Below are 21287 nucleotides of genomic sequence, written 5' to 3' on the forward strand. Positions count from 1 at the left end.
AAATTTTTTTTTTAAATTAGATTCGGTCACCCCGATGGTCCAATGCAGCCTTTCCCAAAGTGTGCGATAACGCCCCCATATGGGCGCTACAGGCCAAAGGGGGACGCTAAGAGACCCAGAAAAAAAATTGGAGTGTTATGTAGAGGCGATTTGTAATTTCATCTAGTAGGACTCTTAGACACCGACTGAGCTCTCGCTATAGTGGTTTTTAAGTAGGTGAGAAAATGGGGGCGCTAAAAAATATATAATAAGTTTGGGAGCCCCTAGTCTAATGGTTAGCGACCTTGACAATGATACTACAGGCATCAGGTTCGATTCCCTGTTGGAGTCAGGAAGCGTAAAAATATATTATGAGTTAACGTCTGTGTGTACCATACATAATACAGAAGAAAAATTTTCTTGTACTTAAAAATACTATCATTATTTATCAGCTCAAATAGCAGTGAAACATCAGTTACTTTATTGTATAGGTTTTTTTTCTTAACATCAATTAGTTCAATAAAAACTTGCAAAATCTATCCCACTTGAAATGTATTGTTCTGGGAAGATCTAAGATGCCGACATCGCACACCACTAATTAATAGCCAGAGTAACCGCTATCAATGCAGCTCGCTATGAATTAAAAAAAAATACACAATTAAAATTAACAAAAGTTATTGAAAGCTTTAGAAATTTAAATTTGACTAAAAGTTATCCATATAGTGGCTTGCCCACACACTCATAATCGCTCCGATGGAACTGACGTGATGACGTTATGGTCGTCAATAGATATACCGAGCTAAGATGTTTTGAATAATTTTACAGTGCAGCTAGAGAAATATTATTAATAAATACGAACTTGGATGAAACACTTCTATGGTAGTAGACTATATTAATAAGGTAGGTATTGAAATGAATTACTTACACTGAAAGAATATAAAAATATTTGTATTAAATCTAGAATAACTCACCTCGTCGTACCATAGTCCTCTTCAATGATAACGTTGTGATGAGCCGGCGGCGATCGAGACATATGTACGTGTCCTAGATTCTGTCTATAATGATGTCCATTCATTTGCGGAACATCGACCTGGGTTGCCATGTAATAGCTCTCGTTTCTTAGTCCCGTCAATCTATCGATCACTGGGTTCCATCCATCAAGCCGACTCCACTCGAAACTATCCCTTTTGGCGTCGTGAGGTACATCCTTATCTCTCTCTAAATACCCTTTAGTGTCATCGGATTGGTTTGAGACCCAGCTGCTGTTGTTGTTTATGGTGACTATGGAAGCGTGTTTTTTGGGGCCGGTTCTTGCTTCGTGGCTATCGAAGGCCTCGTTCTTGTTGGCGTCGTAGTTGTGGTTGTCGGTAGGCTTGTTCTCCTTGTCGCTGGACGTGTATATGACGGTGTTGAAGTTCTGCGAGTTGTCGTTGGAGCTGGTCGTGTCGTTGCCGTTCGGTGGAGTGTCGTCTTTCCACCTCGCCAGGCTGTCCATACTTTCTGTGGGATTGTGATAAAGTTTGAGAACCATCTAAGATGGTATTAAGTGGTATGGTATCTTTGTATTAAGCCAGAGCGTGGAGAGCAGGAGTGCGATGGTAGATTCTGCGAAGCATTGCTCTTGCTAGGGTTTGTGTTAGCAAATTCTCTCAGGTTGAATCATGAAAAAATTCGTACCTGCCTGCCGGCTTCGAACAGTGAGAGTATGAGTGAGAGTGAGATTTAGAAGTATTAATAATATTGTACCTGTTCTCCTGGCGATAGTAAGAGATATACTGCCACTCCTCTGCGGCCGGGCGTGCAGCAACGCCCTTCGCAGTGTCTCCATCGCCTCAGCGTTGGACTGACCCACCAACGACACGCCATTCACACTCAGGAGCTGATCGTTCGTATGTAATCTATAATAAAAATAACAAATTTAATTTCATATTTCAATATAGATAAAAAATCTTTTTAGGGTAGAAATTCATTTAATTTAGTAATTTGTTTGCGCCGTGAAACAGTTTTCCCTGGATTTTTTTTCCAATTACACTTAAGTCCTTTGATCGACGTAAGTTTATACATTTTTACTTTTTTGTAAAAAAAATCTTTTAATTCTTATTATTGAATTATAAAGTACTTAGTTCAGAGTAAACTGAAAATCGATAAGGCACATTTGGAAATCCCCGATATAAATACTCTTAATCATAGGCAACGGGACATCATATGTACATTATTTTACCTAAAGCTTAGTTTACCCAAAAACTAGTAAATTTCAATTTATCTTTTTTCGTAAACAAATATGTACAACCAATGTTCCTATATCCGGTTATTATTACTATATTAACGGTACGCAACAGGTTGGCTCTGTCTCTGGCATTGCTGAATTTCATGAGTGACGGTAACCACTCATCATCATGTGGGCCGTGTACTCGTCTGCCTACAAGGGCAATAAAAAATAATATCCACAATTAAGACCAGTTTCATTAATATCATGAAAAAAAAATTGATCTGGTATCGATTTAGCAAAGGTTTGTTACACAAAACTAGGGGTGTGCGAATAATTCTAACTTACGAATTATTTCGTAATTATTTCTTTCGATTCGAACGATATTCGCACACCCCTACACAAAACATTTATCTTAAAAACAACTTATGCATCACTAACCTTCCGTCTCGAGATGCAGCTCCGCCGTTTAATACTGATTTGATGAATATACCCAAGTCTTGTGGGTCTGGTCCAACAGTCACTTTGCCTTTAACGCTAATACCCAGCCCGGCCTTCTCGGAGTCATGAACCGGCACATCAAGTCGAAGTATTAGGCGATTTCTTAAACCTAATATCTGAAACGATATGAACGTATTTTAACCCGCAACCAAATAAATTATTCCGTTTTTTTATTGCCCTGGAATGCTACAGTGGCTATTTAAAAGTAGTGGCTTAGTAACATTGTAGATATACATTACTGATAGCAATTGGGGTATAATTTACCGTCCCGCTTGAAATTTACCGCAAAGCAATTATTCATTGCGTTTTAAAGGTTGGAACAGTAATTACAGTAAAGTAGGGTATTCCCCCATAGACACAGCCCACTGAGTTTTTCGCCGGATCTTCTCATCCGGCGGTAGATTCTGCGAAACTGCTCTTGTTAGGGTCAGTGTTAGCAACACTCTCGGTTTGAGTCCCGTGAGCTCACCTAAACGTCAAGGAGAAGCTGATATAGATAGCCTCTCAAGGCTATCAGCATAGGTAGGAAAATAAAAAAAGAGTAGGGTGGCAACACATTGTGTGTGTGGAAAGCCGTGAAGTCGTCGTGGCCTAACGGATAAGACGTACGGTGCATTCGTGTTGAACGATATGCACCGGTGTTCGAATCCCGCAGGCGGGTACCAATTTTTCTAATGAAATACGTACTTAACAAATGTTCACGATTGACTTCCACGATGAAGGAATAACATCGTGTAATAAAAATCAAACCCGTAAAATTATAATTTGCGTAAATACTGGTGGTAGGACCTCTGGTGAGTCCGCACGGGTAGGTACCACCTCCCTGCCTATTTCAGCCGTGAAGCAGTAATGCGTTTCGGTTTGAAGGGTGGGGCAGCCGTTGTAACTATACTGAGACCTTAGAACTTATATCTCAAGGTGGGTGGCGCATTTACGTTGTAGATGTCTATAGGCTCCAGTAACCACTTAACACCAGGTGGGCTGTGAGCTCGTCCACTCATCTAAGCAATAAAAAAAAAAAAAAAAAAGCCGGCAACCCCCTAAATTCGTTCGTCTGTTTTAAACTATGAAAATCTCAGATCGCACGTTTTTTTTTTGCTTCAGCTAGCTTTAATACTCATGAATACTCACAGAGCCCGAAGAAGTATTTAAAGCGTCTTGTAGCGCACTATCCGGAGTCTGCTCTTTACTCAATAGATCATCTTTGGAAGAGCTCTTCGGTATCCTGCCTCTCATTGAGCTGTTGGGGTTATTCTGATTGATCGCGTTCACTATACTGGAAACTCGACCATTTTCTGGTCCAGCGCCAGCTTCTGCTTGTTTCGGGGGGTTCGGGGTGCCGATGGCTTTCTCCACGTATTTTGTTGGACTTTGTTGGGGCTCTACCCTCTGAAATGAAGTTTAAGCTCATGTAAGCGAGTATATTTTAACATACCGATATTATAATTTAAGTTAATTGCGTAGGTTCAATTCTGACACAACAGACTTATTAAATGAAAACGAATAAATATGTGAACATTAAGAAAGCTTGAGAAACTTATGGGAAGATACTTATCAAGTGGTTGTTTTTGTTAAGTGGAAGAAAGAATGAATGATATTTATTTAATTTGTTAAAATTGTCTATTATTAGAGCGATTTAAATCCTGTCAACCAATAGACATCACGACAAAAGATTCTTTAGAAGATACTCAAAATTGGTATGAATTTAAAAACGTTATTTTGCGTAACGCAGAGAATAATTTTTAAATTTAGCCACTATTTTAAATATGCTACCTGTGTCCGATTAGGAACAGTTCTCTCAATGACGATGTCGACAGTGGAGTCGGTGGGAGTGTTCCTCAGCAGAGCGACGACTTGTTGTTGAGTGAGTCCCGACACCGAGACGTTATTGACTGAGACTAGTTTATCTCCGGCTCGGAGACGACCGTCACTTACCGCTGCACCCTGAACAAACAAATGAGTATTACTTTAAGGGATTTTATGACCTGGTAACTAAGACCTTTAGGTCAAGTCTTGTTTTAATTTATATTCTTATTTTTATGAAAAATGATATTTTGGAATGAAATGAGATGAGATATGGGACGTAATATAATCTCAGTAAAATCGTAGTCATTTACTGAGACTTTTTCAGTGGACTTTTTGTAGGATCCCGAGAAGTTACGTCCAGCGGCTTTGTTTTATTTTCCCACATTTAAGTATGCACTTTTATAGATAGTAAATAGTTAATAAACCACCGTTATTACACATTTAAACCTGAAGATACACTAAATAAATAGACAAACTAAAACAAATCACACAATTTCACTCCTTGCATTTCCGCCAAAAAGTCAAACTGAGTATTAAATATTTACTGTACACAGAAAATACAATCATAAAAAGTACATATTGTTTTGTTTTTTAATATTATACGGCCAGCTTAAGACGTAAAGAAAGAGGCAGACTTAAAAAGAAATGGATGGAATGCGTGAAGGATGAGATGCGTAAAAGGGGAAGGAGCGAATAAATGGTATATGATAGAGGAGTATGGAAGGAGAGACAAGCATTACTGAAAAACCTATATGTCTACGCAGCGACTTGTACATTTGGCAGTGCTCTAGGGAATTGTTTGAGATGATCTCCTTTCCGGCTCAGACCATCCGGCCCTGGCATGATCTCTTAAAAGGTGTTCCCTGAGCGCTACGAAATACTATTATCTAAAGGCGGTTTGAAATGAGTCCTTAGTGATGATACGCGATTTGATTCAGCCTTATAGCTAATTTCATGAGCAGCGGTAACCATCAGAAGCGCTGTTGGCTGGTCTGCTTAATAATACAATAAAAATACGTTATCTTCTATTTTAGAAAATTAATTAGCCGCGAATTCTGGATTAGCTTTTTTGATCTTATCATGGAAACTGCTTTTTCAAACTCTACTGTATCTCTTTTAATCAATTATTTAATTTATGTTACTACTAAAAGCTGTTTGATACAAACGTGGCCTACCTTTGGTAAAATATTCTTGATATAAATAGGGCAATGTCCTCCGGTAGGGTTGTCCCTTGTCGTGATCGTGAAGCCAAGTCCCTTCTCGCCCTTGACCAGAGTTACGGAAACGGTTTGTGTGGCGCCACTGACGTGCTTAGTGCTCGGACTCACGGGTACTTCCAGCCCTGTGATCGCGCGTTCGCTTCCCCCTGCAATATTACATCAACAAATATATCGCACCTTTAGAATTACTAGTGGTCCCCCCGTAGTCGAAATTCGACTCTAATTAATTGAAATTATAGGTTTATACATTGTTATGATTCTATTGTCAAAAACTATTATTATACTTCTATAATGACAGATTTTGTCAAGACTACCCACACTTTAGACAAATATTAATAAAGACATACAATATTTAATCTATTCTCAGTTTGACCACAGACTATAGGCAATAACAAAAGTTTTACTATAAACAAATAGTATGCATGCGTGTGTGTGTCAAATACACGGTAGTGTGTGTAATGTTTTTTATTATTGACATAATATATTTTGATTATGCATAATTGAAAAAAATATTAACATTTTAGACTCCTATCTCTATATTCTCTATAAGTGTGGGAAATTTCATACTCCTCCGTCCACGCGATTTTCGTTAACAGGGGTACAAAGTTTTTGCTTCACGTCTTTGGAAAACATCGAGTGAAGTTTTCAAACCGAAAAAACGTAGAGGGGACGGTGCGAAAGAGAGCGATGGATAAGTTTGTTCCTTTATAAGCTACTTTTGGTCATTTGATTACTAAGAGTTGCTGAAAAGGGTCGTTTTAGCTCCGTTTATGAATTATGAAATGAGTCTCTATAATTAATAGGCGCGATATTACATTATATTTAAATTTTATAACGTTAGATTCGTAGACGAATGAACTTAGTTACTAATTACAAATTAATCTAATGAATCATTAATGTTATCGACCTTAAAAGCGTTGTATATCGAGATTTAATTAGGACTTCGACCTGATACTGCTTCGGAATTGGTGGCCGGATCCGCACTGTGATGTCTATGGGCTCCTCTATTTACGTTTATATATAGCGCGATGTGGTAAATGTACCACATGGTCCTTTGATGAGCAGAGATCATAGTAGTAGTGATAGTAATGCATATTTAAGACTGAGGTTTAATGTACCTTCAGGTAAGAGATCGAGAGGGCGCTCTTGAATTGAATGAGCACTGGCCACGTTGTTAACTCCCGTCACCCATCGGAGCATGTCTTCTACTCTGTGAATTAAAAAAAAAACAATATAAATGGGACTTTTTGGCGGGAACGCGAGGAGTGAATTTGTGTAATTTGTTTTATTTTGTATATTTAGTGTTTCTTCAAGTTTGAATGTGTAATAACGGTGGTTTATTAACTGTTTAATATTTGTCAAAGTGCACAAATGTGGGAAAATGAAACAAAGCCGCTGGACGTAACTTCTCTGGATCCTCCAAAAAGTCCAGTAAAAATCTCAGTAAATGACCACCATTTTACTGAGATTATATTTCATCCCATATCATCTCATTTCATTTAATTTCATTCCAGTTGATTAATGTCTCAAATTAATCATCTTCACTCCCTATTTTTATTTTTCATAAAAATAAGAATGTAAATTAAAATAAGACATGACTTAAAGATCTTAGTTACCAGGTCATAAAATCCCTTAAAAAAAATATAAATGGCATTTGTATCTCGAGCTTTAGTCACATGACTATTGACAAGTTTTTCTTGAAAGTGGTTTTATTATTGTGATTACAGGAACTCATTAAGACCAACATGAATGCCGCCATCTTCAGATACGACTTCCAAATTTTTAATTGTAGGTACTAGGTAAGTAAAACTATGTTCACGAGTGCTAATAGCCAGTAAGATTTGAATTCGATTTCAAAACAGAAATATAACTGGCATTGTTAAAATGCTTTTCTTAACTTCAGTTAAGAAATCTTGGATGTAAATTTCAATTTTATGTTAATTGAGTAATTTATTGATATGCTTATAGAAGAGTTTATTAAAAGATTTGCAGGTTTTTTTTTAAATCGGTTGTTATAAATATCCGTTTAAAAAGTTAAATCGGTTGATATAAAAATCCTTTTAAAAAATAAAATCGGTTGGTATAAGTATCCGTTTTTTAGTGTTTCGAACTATGTATAAGAATATTTTATCGGAACCAAGAATAACACAAGACATAATAAAAAATAAATAAAAAAGTTCCACAAGACTTACCTATGGTTTTGATGGTCGTTAACAGAAGACGTGTCCTGTCCCAGCGGCTCTCTCCTGGCGTCGCGCGGTAAGCTCTTGCTGCCGTAACTCTGTATTCGTTCGGCTGCATCTAACCACACGCCACTCCTACGAAAGAATACCAACCAATACATTTGTAAATTAATGAATTAAAACGAAGCTGTTCTTTATACGATCACAAGTTGAAGAGGAAAGTATTTTATAAATGTATTATTTTTCTGTATTGATAACAAAAACGCAAACACTATTTTTACCATAAAAGTTTTTAATTATATACAGGAAAATGAGCTCTATCTAAGTGTCATTAGGAGTCTACACAGCGGCAGAATGTAAACGCCGTCGCTCACATTGAGTCATAAGGACCAATCTCTATTTAATTTGTGTAACGCCTTACAGAACTTTGTCGTAGAACTGTGCAGGGAATTTTTGTCGAACAGTGTGACAGTATCTTGAAAAGTGCTCTAACTCTAAAGAGTTATTCGAAATTTGAAATGACTCGGGCATTATACCTAATCACCTTAAATTTTTTACGTCATACCATTAAGCTTTAGAACTAGTTAACTAACTATTAACAAGATGACGCCAAAAGTCCGCATAGTAATAGTACATTAGTATTGAAACGTCTAAATACCTCCAGAAATTGCCCATTTTATAAGACGATCTTTCTTCAAACTAGATTAGTCTTAAATAGTGAGCAGTTAACGTCCTAATGTGACCTGTAAAGTAAACTAAGACTAGATTTATATTTACCCTGGCCCGGAAAACTGCATAGATAACCTATTAGACTGCCTCTGAAAGTGTTGACCGGAGTGCCCGTGTCGTTCGACATTGGAGTCCGGCTGTCGTCCGTCCGACATCGGATGCACTTTCTGCGTGATGCGGGTGCAATCGTCTCGTCCGACCACCGCCGCCGACCAGCGTTTCGTCTGTTCTGACACCTGAAAGAAGCATCAGCAAAATTCCCATAGACACAGCCCACTGAATTTCTCGCTGGGTCTTCGCAGTGGATCGCGTTTCCGATCCAATGGTAGATTCTGCGAAGTAATGCTATATTGCTAGGGTCAGTGTTAGCAACACTCCCGGCTTGAGCCCCGCGAGCTTACCTACTATTTTGGTGAATCTAGAATAGCCCGTCGAAGTTACTAGAATAGGTAGGAAAGAAAAACAAAAATACCCAAAATCAGTTCAGTTTTATTCAAAAAAGAATATTAGAAAAACAATTTGCTCTCGATTAAGAGTAGGTACCTTACTCCTTTCCGCAACTAAAACATTCTGTTTCGTTCCGTTATTGTACTCAAACGTAATTAAATTAAGCTTTACTCATCAAATTCGATACGAAACGTTTCTGTGTGCGTCAAAATCATATTTGATGACGTCATACTATATGGCACTTATGGACGTCATTCTTGACCGCGATTTCATATTTTGCAGCATTTGAATATTTCTGCTTATTTATTTTTTTCTATTGTAACACAATTATTATTGGTAAACGTAAACAACAAATTGTTATTTAGCGGATTAACATCATGTTTATAACACCACAGCCGAATCGAAATATAGTAGGAGAGCTGGCACCAATTTTTGGGTAGGTATTTGAGGCCCGTACCCATCCATTATTTGTTTGATCACCTGGCAGGTAGAAAGCCCTACCGAAATGATCTGTCTTTTTGGGAATCTTATTTTTTAGCTATAAATAACACTCCATTAAAATTTCAAGCTGCCTCAAAAACATTTTTTATAGTTTTTTGCAAAAAATTTTTGCACGCGTCTGGTAATGTTACAACCCCGATTAAATTGTCTGGCTTATTTTTTTTCGTATTTATTAAGTATTACACTGCAACATATATAAATTACGTATTGCCTCAAATATATTTTTGGGGAAAAAAAATTAATATTTTTAAAAATGTAGGGATTGATTTAGCCCCGCTACTCACCAGCCAGGTCTGCAATTCCGTGTTGGAATATAATAGGAGAGGTATGTGACAAGTTTTCAGCTTACCTCAAATACCTACCCAAAAATTGGTACCAGCTCTCGGACTAATAGTGTTCACATCTTAATTGATTCTTTATTACAGCGTAATTAGCTACATACTAATATATTATGTAAGTATAACGGTTTTAATATTAAGCTTATAGCTGCTCCGTACCTGTCTTTGGGGAGGTAAGGTATCCTGGTGTAAGGATGGTTCACTGCCTCGTCTGACCTGCAGCCCATTAACGCCATCTTCGAGGTCAGCCTCGCCCACCTCCACACAGGAGTCAGGGTGGGGAACCCGAATGCTCCCACCGACCCCACCGCCTCCCTGCAAAAAATGTTATTTGCCTATGATATGCAGAACATAGTATCTATATATAACACAAACATATATGGACCACCTTTTTTATTGCTCTAGGTAGATACTACAAAAGGTAATTACATAGATTTTGTCGAATTCATTTTAAGATACTTTGTAATTTTTTCACTGTGGTAGTCGTTCCTAAACATATATTACGTATCTATTTACTAAGAAAAATTGAACCCTTTCCACAGGATTAAAGTCTTGGTATAGTCGCATGACTGCATGATAATTAGATTACAATTTAAAGACGTCACTAAACCTAGACGATAGCTTCGCCCGTTTTTTTTCCAGATTATCCAATTTAGCTTAAGATTAGTTTAAGAATAGAACCGCACATCCGGTCATTTCCCAAAGGTAAAAATGACAAAGATTTTCACTGGAGAATGGGTAGCAATTTTCTCCGAGTTTTATATCAGGGTAAAGTAAAAACGATAGTCAACAGGAATTTACTGGTGGTAGGGGGAATTATAAACCTGCGCGGGTAGGTGTACCTACCACTCCCCTACCTATTTCTACCACGAAGAAGTACGGCGTTCTGGTTTGAACGGGAAACCTATTAACAATACAATTGAGATTTCGACCTCAAATCTTAACGTGGTAATATCTATCGGATCCGGTAACCACTCAACAATAGATGATACGTGAACTCGTACATACATCTGCGCGATAAAAAAATGAAACATTTCTTAAATGATAACTTCCGTTATTTTATTTCCCTTGCGATTTTGTTTTTAATATGATCACGTATTTTCACAATTCTAACACTACTGCAGTTGTACTGTAGACAAAAAAGCGGCCTTCAATAATCGACATTCAATGGACCGTACTTTCCGTTCGTGTTCTTGCAACATCAAATACTTTTATAACAATCCTGTACCTTCGGCAAAACTACGGTCTTGGCATGCGTAACTACATTTAAAATATTCCGCATTTATCAGTAAAAGGCATTTGAAAACAAATACATATAGCATATTATTTTAAATTCTAATAAACTTTTTATTTTAATTATAGTTCATATTTCCTCACTTAATATTATAAATGTGAAAGTGTGTTTATTTGTTTATTTGTGTGTTTGTTTTCCTTCTTTCAATTCGAAACGAAGCAACGGAGTGACTTCTTTTTTAATTGATATTGCTAGATCACGAGAGTGACATCGACTACGTTGTATCCTAAAAAAAAAGCTCATTCTCAAGGGGAAGACTGACACTTTTGATCACGCAAGCGAAGCCACGGTAACAGCTACTTAAACTATAAGATATTTTGTTGAAGAATCCATCGTAAATCTCTATGACTATAAAATGTATTAATCAATAAACCGTTGTCGTTTGGAATAAGAATTCACAAGTCTAGATCTATTTTCAAGTATAAGTGCAACTTATAGCTGGTTGGTCTTAGTGCGTGCAGGCGGCGTAATCCTGTTAGCCTCGTTTCTATGATGGTTTGTATGAGGGGCGTGGCAACAATCATACTCAATAAGTACAAAGTTTACAGGCTTAGAGAATAAATACCGAACTACACGTATGTAGGTACTTGTTCGTATGAACGCGGAGCAACTTTTTGCATTCAATATCCAGCGTGATCAAAGCCAGGCAGCATTGATCTTAAGCCTTTCTAGATACGAGTATCGGTAGTATGCGGGCGTGGATTCGTTTGTATTTAATATTTAGGAAAGTTATGCTTTCGGATAAAAATAGTTAGTTAAAAATGAAATACGTCAGACAGTCATAACTAGTTCGACATTTTACTTTACGTACTGCTCATATAGGTTGATGCCTGGTCTAGCTAGGTACGAGTATATAGGGATATTACGTACGAATGATTTTTAAATAAATAAATAAAACTTATAATAAAAAAGAAACAAGCGAAATTTAGACGTAATTACTGTCGGTATGGTATTGTGAGTCTTCTCACCCCGAATGCAGCTATCGCAAGTAGTCATGAGGTGCGATTTCACGTTGTAAATGTCTTTGACATGAATAAAATCAACTCAGGCCAATTATAACGAAATTATTGGTGTTGTATATTAATTTTTAATAATTTGGTATTTGTCTTATATTAAATTGATATGCATGAACGCGATTTATCACGAACACTTGATAGTTTTATACGTGCATGTCCAATCATGAAAAAGATAATCGTAAATTTTATTGTTTTTAAAATATTATAAATATAATGAATTTAGTACTATAATAAAAAAACTGGATAATAAGTATGAATGCATTTTCACAATTGCACTCACCTGTTTCGCATTTTGTGAACAAGTACATGAATAACAAGTTCCCATTTTGAAGCAACAAAAATATGAACACGATGTTTTGCGATGAAACATTTCCCGATTTTATTTCAAGTAATCTATGTGAAACAAATTTAAACAAGTTACGACTTGTATTCTAAGTCGAAAATTTTCCCGCCAAATGAATTCCATTTTTTTGGCAAAAGCAAACATTCCATTCAGCCTTTTAAAAAAAAAATAAGATTCTCAACAAGTACCTAAATGAAAAATGCTGGTTTAAAATTTATTTTCGCAAGGAGTAAGAAGTGCACAAGATCGTGGCTTAATATTAACACTACGACATCAGATGTTTCGAATAATTTACAGTGTTGCAGTAAAGTATTTACTTAATATTTTATATTATTATTATTTATTATTACATATTTCACTAAGTGAAATGTTGATATTTTGTGTTAGGAATGAAGAAAATAAAACTAACATACCCGAAACATGTCAGGAGAAGCAGTGCCAGCTGATGATCCACTAGCGCCATCTGCTTGTGCCGCCCTTGGTTGAGGCGTTTGACTGGTACACTCAGCGGTGAGGGTTTCACGGTCGTCGGCGACATCACAAACTCGATCATCTGGATCTAGAATGCCACCGGAATTGGCTCGAAGAGCTCGAACTCCAATCCACGTTTCTGGACCCTATAATTAAAATAAAAAATAAAATTTAGTTTAAGAATTTAGTAAAGCGTATACAATGAACTCCCAATAAATCGTTTAAAGATGGATTATTGCAAATGTTTTATGAATTAATTCTCACATAAAGTTCTAAAACAATAATTCATTTCCATAAAACTAAGATTTTTACCGTTACAATACTGACCATATCTTATCCATAAAAAATACCCATTGAAAATCATGAGATTGTGAATAAAGGAAAGTATTCTTTTTTTTAATTAAATCAAATTATTTGTAATACGGATAAAGAACAAGTCAACCAAGTACATAAATCTTACAAAACAAACAGTAAAGATATGTCATAAAGTGTAATGTCGTGGAATTATGTAATAAAAAAAAGATCTGGTAAAATCTTGTCTCCGAAAACTCAAGAGCAAATGGTATTATTAATTATTATTATTAAAACCATATTTATAAACAAATTCATTTTCTTTTTGCATCGATGCGTCAAAGAGCTCACAGCCTACCTCGTGTTAAGTAACCTATAGACATCAGTACCTTAATAACGCCAATCACTTTGAAACATGACGTCTAAGTCTGAATTGAATAGTACAACCGCTGAACCAGCTTTCAAAACCAAGCGTGGCAGAAATGAACAGGGCAGTGGTTTCTACCCTTGCGAGCTAAAAAGGCACCCTATAACCAGAAATTGCTCAAGTTATATCTTACGACTTTTATTACATGATGTTATTCTTTCTTCGAGCAATCTATTCGTGAGCATGTATTGAGCATGTACGTATTTCGTTAGAAAAATTTGTATCTGCCCGCGGGATTTGAGCAACGGCAGTCTGATCGCTCGATATGAGTAGTACAGCGGGCTTTTATACCACCACAACATCTAGCATCTACTACTGTCATACTGTCACTAACCATTTCATAAATAATAACCGTATGGCATATATATATAACATATCATATAATATTTTTTAGCCTTGTGAGAGTTTAAAATTCAGAGGAGAATCTTCGCCGTGCCATTAAATTAATGAATAATTTAAGACAATGAAATTAAAATTTCAGAAATACTAAATGGACAAGGCCAGGGTTCAGTTTTAATATCATTTACTAATAAATCTTGTTAACTTAATTTTGTAGTTTTTATCTAAAGTCTCTAAGCATGTTTCTGAGAGTATATAATCGAAACTATGAGCATTAAAATTAACCTGTTCCATAGATTAAATAGTATTTAGTAGTTTTATATATTTTTTTTATTGCTTAGATGGATGGACGAACTCACCGCTCATCTAGTGATCACCTTTAGATATAAACAACGTAAATGCTGCCACCCAGCTCGAAATAGTTTTAATGTCTCAGTTTTTACAGTAAAACGGCTGCCCCACCCTTCGAACTGAAACGCATTACTGCTTCACAGCAGCGTAGACAGAGTGGTGGTCCTCACCGATGCGAACTTACAAGACGTCCTACTGCTTTTAATACTTTAATGTGGTCTATTTATAATATCTCTTCTATTTATAATATATAATATTCTATCTATCTATTTATATTATTTCTATTTATAATATTTATAATATTCTATTTATAATATCTATCTAAATTCTATTCTATTATATTTATATATCTATCTCTCTATTTATAATATTTATAATATTTAGGTAAATAAAAGTTATTTTTGGATCCTTTAATACTGTCCATTAAAAAAAATCCTGACAAAATTGAATTGCGTAAAAACTCATTGTTCGATTCCGTTTTGTGTTTTTGTTTTCACAACCAACATAATAAAGCAGGAACCGAGATGTTCCCACGCAGTATTTATTTTGCTCTGTATTCATCTCAGTGAATGGCTCGATCTTGTCTGTGTGTGAGTGTGTGTGTATCTTGTGTTTTGTATGGCTCGTCGTCAGCCATTGTTTGTATGTCAATTCTACGCGATGTCAACTCAACGGCTTTTTATGAGGCGTATTTTTATCATAACCAAACTATAGAAATGGTAGAGCTGTGTTTCGAAGAAGAAAAATAAAATTACTTGATTATTTATAATACCTAATCAAAAAGATTAAACATCTACCAAGTAGGTAATACTACTTTTATAAGATTATTCCAGTTTTTGGAACGAAGTTCCTTAGGGGACGATGCGCAGGGGTACCCTAACCGGGAAAAAACGTCCGCAACGTAAGATTTTTACTATTTATGTTATAGTCTTAGTATGATGGCTATACAGTGTCTAATGTATAGTCTAGGTGATGACGGTTATTACTATTATTCATATAAATAGGTGTTTCTTTGTATATTATTATTATATATCTCTTATAAGTCATTGTGAATAAAGTAAAGTTGATAACTTTGTAAAGTAGTTTTTTATTTTTTTTATCAATAAAAAAAATCATAATAAAAAATGTATACCCGAATAATTATTTTCTTTATACCTCGAATAGAACTGAAAATTAATATTTTTATAATAAGGAACTTCGTTCCTATCCGGTGTCCTACGACACCACACATCATTTTTTTTTTCTCTCAACATCATAATATAATAAAAAACACTGGAACGCATAAATTCAGGCAACTGAACTTTATTATTAAATTAATAGAAAGTAATTCGGTACCCATGTAACTGATCTTCGAGTTGGTTCCTTAGCGCGAAGTCGTGCCAACTTCTTGAGTCTTGGTGGTGGTACTGGAGTAGCTAGCGCTAGAGTAGAATTATCCATTCTAGCATATCCTCATCCGAACGAACGGTGTCACTTTTATTTCACATTTTAACGTCATAGCCTTCGATTACACTCACTTAACACAGAGAAGCGGTGGAACGAAAATAACGCTGTTTTAACTAATAAAGAAACAAGTATTCAGTAAGTGGAACTCTTCGCTTCACTCGTGCTACTGATTTGCATGAGTGAAGCAAAGCGTTTAGAGGATAGGTCAGTGGCGCGAACAAAACCTTGGCCTTCGCGCGTCGGTGACCAAACACAGTCTCCCACTCGCGTGCCCGCCACCAGATGCTATGGGCAGTGAGTGATACGCTCCATGAGAGGAATTGTGAATCATAACTGTAAATCGTATACTTTTATCTGGGACATAATACTATTTTTAGAGTATATACACTATTATGGCGTTAGTAGCCAATTTTTCAGAATATTAATATCTAGTTAGCGGTTTGTTTATCGTTTTAACGTACTCGGTGAGATTTGTATTAGACGTTTTGTTTTTCAATCAATTTCTTCTAAATCTAATAAATTATTGCCCGTCGACATTCATTAATAACTGTGAAACAAAATTAGCTTTTGGAATGATGTACATTTTGCAAAAGATTACAAATCACACAGCCTATATGCAGATGCAAATCATGGTTTATCGAAAGAAAAAAATGTTGAAACATGCAGAAACTATCAAAGTACAATCAATAAACACACAACTCAACGCTTTCCAAGAAAATACAACAGTAAAGAAGCCGACGACATCCTATCAACTTACAAAGTTGTTTATTCAATTTTTAATCGCAGTTCGAAATAAGTTAGAAGTAATGCTATTTACTTTATTGTCTCACCGATCACCGATGCCAGTGCCAACGTCAGCAATACCACAGCACAGCTGAGCCGCTGCATATAGTTTTGGTTTACTTTTATACGCTAAGTACGGTTTTACGCAGCCTTGCCGTAATAAATGGTATCATGCAACCTTGGTTGTTGTGTTGACAAAAATAACACTGCTGTTTATCACAGTTTGCAATACGTATATGGCATGGTAATGACTATTCATGAACTATTATCTAAGTAGATACAATTTGTTGATGCCCTAACGCGGCGCCGAAGTACGGACGGAAATGCACGCCCGTTCGGTCTGAAAACACGTGTACCGAATAACAAATGGATAACGTTACGTCAAACGATTATAAAACTGAATTAATAATTTAGTTCAAAACCCTATTAAGCACGATAGTATTTAATTACAGAAAGAGCCTACACAATATCATCATTAAAACAGATGACTTCATTATCGCAATTTACAGTGATTATGACCCTCATACGTTCTAATGATTCATTCGTTAAGTCCAACCATTTTAGGTCAGTTGATTTTGTTTGCAGTTCTTTTGATCAGTCTACCTCTGTTATTAGACCACGAATACATAGAGCAGACCGGTCGGAGACGTAGGTACAATGTTGCAGTTAATGCCTCAAGGCAAGTCGCGAAATTGTTATGCAAATAAATGATTGCACTCACACTTACAATTTGAATGTTAAGAAGTATGGCACAATTCCTTTTTACTTATCTACTTTAAATGAAAACGACCACTTTTTTTTCTTGAATATAAAGAGAATCACTCCCGAGAACTTCATATTTACAAGGATTCGACAGGTCAGGAAAACAATTAGACAAAAAAAAAAACTTTTGAAAAATGCAATTCAGTACAGCACAAATACAACCAGAACTAGATGAAAAGTTTACTCATGACCTAGAAGGACTGAATGCTTCGCCAACTCAACAAGAAAAATAAATTACAGAATGTTAATTAGTCGAATCTTGACACAAGTATTTTTGTGTAATCGCTCATAAAAGGAGGTACCAGCTTTTCTATCACAGCACAATCATATTCACTGTTGTTTATACGATTTTCACATAAAAAAAATAAGGGTAATCGATTTTCTTTTTTTCGTAAACCATTAACGAATGAATTTTAGTTCTTTTTTATTTCGGACATAGTGCGAATCGTGAACGCACAAACGCGCTTCGTCGCGGTACATTCACAACTGAAGAGTCAACTGAACTGAACAGTTGAAGCCGTCTACCGAGCCGGTACGATTAGAAAGATCTTCAACGACGACCACAAATAAAAACTGAACGATAACACTGCTGAACCGCGATCTATCTAATGTATTTTCAAGGTTTGCAATATGGGGTAACAAAAAGTGAACACAAGTCGTGTGCCACACGGCTATTTTTACTGCTCAACGGGTAATAATATTTCGTTCTCATTTAAAACACGTACGACATTTTTGTAGCTTCAATTTTCCAAATCATCACTACAAATGCATACTAATTATCATATTGACAATAAAAATATTCGTGTCACATCGATTAGTAGTTACAACTTATTTCATAACAATCATGATAAGTTAACTCTGAATATTTTACGGTAAACAAGCTGATATTTCGTATTTAACGACAGCAAATAGGTGTTTCTTTTGAAATTTAAATGCAGATTTTTTAAAAGTTGCTTTGATTCTATTTATTCAAACAACCTTTATCAAACCAATAATAACATCAATCTGATTCGAATATATTTTCCAGTAAGACAATCTTTCTTGAGTGTAATGTTTTAAACAATCCACTTAATTCAAGTGGTAGTTCGTACCCATAGTCTGCGGAGTGCATTTCATAATTAAATCAAGAAAACCACCAGTATACGATTTGAAAACAGAGAAAACTTAACGGTTAATGAATACACTAGCACAAATACCGTTATTATAAAGCATTGAATAAACCACTATAGAATATGCGTTATTATCAGCAAGTAATACGCTCTGTGTCTGCTTGTCTGTATTTCTTAAATATATGTACTAAGGTGAAAATGACATTGTTGGATTTACGTAGGTATTCCATTTTTGAAACCAATTGCCAATGGCGTTTTGCGCCCTAAGCCTTTGTGTAACCTATTATGATAGGTGATTGGCTGCTTGCTTTTGCCGTCGAAGGTAATAAAAACACGATATTTACATTTTGAGAATATTAGTTAGTACCACGCGAGATAAGCTAAATTTAAATGTCTGGTTTTAATTAAATGTATGAATTAAACGGGAGAAAGATATCGAAACACACGTTCGAAAGGAGAAACCATTCAAAAAGATAAATAAGTATTCCGTGAAATTGCAGAAATCGAGGAACTGGTAGTTCAAACCCATAATTTGAGAGACAAGATAGCTATTGAGGCACCTTCAACTGATTATTACAAATGAGCCGTTAGAAGAGCATATTATTTAAGTTCGTAGATTGATAATTTAGACGCCGTTGCTTGATTTATGATGGTTGATGCCAGCTAGAAGACTTGCTTCTCATTCGATACCCGCAGAAAGAAAAGGTGAAAAGGTCTGACCAAAAAATTGGTGATTTTTGAAAATAGGAAAATCTCATTTCTGTGGTTAAGTTTCATTTTGGTTGACTGTGCCTGTTGTGTAATTATCGTAAAAGAATAATTTTGTATTTATCGAGACCGCTCGTATGCCAGTCGTGTAACGTTAATGTACCTATCCCTCCTCAAAACGCTAATACCAAAAGTAGTCTCGATTCACTTATGAAAACGATTGAATAAGTGTAAGACGAACAAACACAGTCTCGGATATTAATTTTTATACATTAAAAGATTATTTAATAGATAAAAATCCATCTGTCAATCAGATCGTTGTAGTTTGCCTAAGATAAAATAAACTATAGCGATTTGCAATTCTATTTTTAGCGGGCTAATTAATCATCTGCTCTTACGAGATTTGAAAATGCGAATCAAATCTATGTTATTGAAACCGGCGTTCTATAAATAATACTACGACTTACGAGTATTAGTATTTTTGCTTATAGTAAACGCAGACTGTTTTTTTTTTATTTTTTTTTTATTTGGTATACTTTGAGTTTATATAAATTTACATTAACGTGGTCTTAATCGAGCCGTTGGGTCAATGGTCGACTGCGACATGGAAGGGTCAATGTAAATCTTAAAACTAATGAGGGGTTCACATTGGGGATACACAATAAAGATATTATAATATATATTTTTTTTACGGCTTACATGGGTGGACCAACTCACAGCCCACCTCGTGTTAAGTGGTTACTGGAGCCCATAGACATTTACAACGTAAATGCGCCACCCACTTTGAGATATAAGTTCTAAGGTCTCAGTATAGTTACAACGGCTGCCCCACCCTTCAAACCGAAACGCATTACTGCTTCACGGCAGAAATAGGCAGGGTGGTGGTACCTACCCGCAGGGACTCACAAGAGGTCCTACCACCAGTAATTACGCAATTTATAATTTTACGGGGTTGGTTTTTATTACACGATATTATTCCTTCACCGTGGAAGTCAATCGTGAACATTTGTTGAGTACGTATTTCATTACAAAAATTGGTAGCTGCCTGAGATTTAAACATCGGTGCATCGCTCAACACGAATGCTCCGGACGTCTTATCTTTTAGGCCACTACGACTGGTATTAACATTTAACAAAACAAAAAATCTTTCTTCTAGTAAGCACTGTGGACTACTGTACCACGGGATCGAGTCTCGACTGGATTCTCAGCAGTATCTTTATCGAAAACATACATATGGCATGCGGAGACTACATTATTACTTCTAAGAGATTTTCGTTGTTACAAAATATTACTGTGAACCCACGCTGTATTGTACGTACAAAATGTTTACAGTGGAAGTTCGGGTTTTTAGATAGTTGGAACACCAAATTAAGATAAGGGAGTAAGTAGTTTTTGTAACTCAATGTGACGTGTTGTAGAGCCGTATAAGCCATTTTAACTCTCTGGTATAAGCAAACAAACTTTATAAGCCTCTAGTTACATTATTAGTATCATCCGATTAAGTAACATGTTTAATTTATAAAAAATTAAAACAAACTAGTTTGATAGTTGTGTTACAGTATATTACAAATAATTATTTAATTATTTTTTATTAATTATTTTACATTAATTATTTTACATTAATTATTTTTTAACATTAATTAATATTTATTATGAGCTCTACATACCATTTTCGTAACAATTAGTATGGCGCATGAGTATTAAAAATTACGTAGTATTAGTTGTTAATGAAAAGTTTTTCGTCGAAAGTAATTTATATAATATGTATCTGAATTATTGCAATGACGAATTCCCTGCGTAACAATAAGTACATAATGAACAGGGTGTAAAAATATATTTTGGATAAATATGTACTTAAACTACGCAAATTGGTTTAAATTTTACTTTGTTTTCATTTGTTAGCTTCAAATTAATATAACAATAATTATTAGTCGAATGCTATTGAAAATTTTCCCAAGAAATATGACTTCAATTTAAATAGTGTTGAGAACACAAATTTTTTTTTTCATTAACGCTTTTTTTATTGTTCACAGCCTA

The 21287-nt window shown here is 35.5% G+C and overlaps 1 protein-coding gene and 1 long non-coding RNA gene across 12 annotated transcripts in view; one reads left to right on the forward strand and one right to left on the reverse strand.

Moving 5' to 3' along the window:
- The window catches only part of LOC101741262 (partitioning defective 3 homolog), a 55275-nt gene that overhangs the window by 11607 nt on the left and 22381 nt on the right, over positions 1–21287 (reverse strand). For 8 of the 11 annotated variants that reach the window (XM_038013428.2, XM_062670528.1, XM_062670526.1 and 5 more), the window contains 11 exons: positions 12977–13180; positions 10070–10225; positions 8673–8860; positions 7905–8030; positions 6831–6922; positions 5668–5858; positions 4460–4630; positions 3818–4075; positions 2627–2802; positions 1726–1877; positions 951–1479 (listed from right to left, as the gene is read on the reverse strand). In XM_038013428.2, coding sequence (XP_037869356.1) covers positions 951–1479; positions 1726–1877; positions 2627–2802; positions 3818–4075; positions 4460–4630; positions 5668–5858; positions 6831–6922; positions 7905–8030; positions 8673–8860; positions 10070–10225; positions 12977–13180 — 2243 coding nt within the window. Of the gene's footprint in view, positions 1–950; positions 1480–1725; positions 1878–2626; positions 2803–3817; positions 4076–4459; positions 4631–5667; positions 5859–6830; positions 6923–7904; positions 8031–8672; positions 8861–10069; positions 10226–12976; positions 13181–15777; positions 16002–17735; positions 17931–21287 lie in introns of those variants that run through there. The other 3 variants (XM_062670529.1, XM_038013429.2, XM_062670527.1) reach the window with 2 other exon arrangements.
- Positions 13207–14300, forward strand: LOC134199501 (uncharacterized). Its single transcript, XR_009974014.1, has 2 exons — positions 13207–13596; positions 14147–14300. It is a non-coding gene; the product is annotated as an uncharacterized LOC134199501 (long non-coding RNA).

Source organism: Bombyx mori, chromosome 10 (genome assembly GCF_030269925.1).
Source record: "Bombyx mori chromosome 10, ASM3026992v2".
NCBI lineage: Eukaryota > Metazoa > Arthropoda > Insecta > Lepidoptera > Bombycidae > Bombyx > Bombyx mori.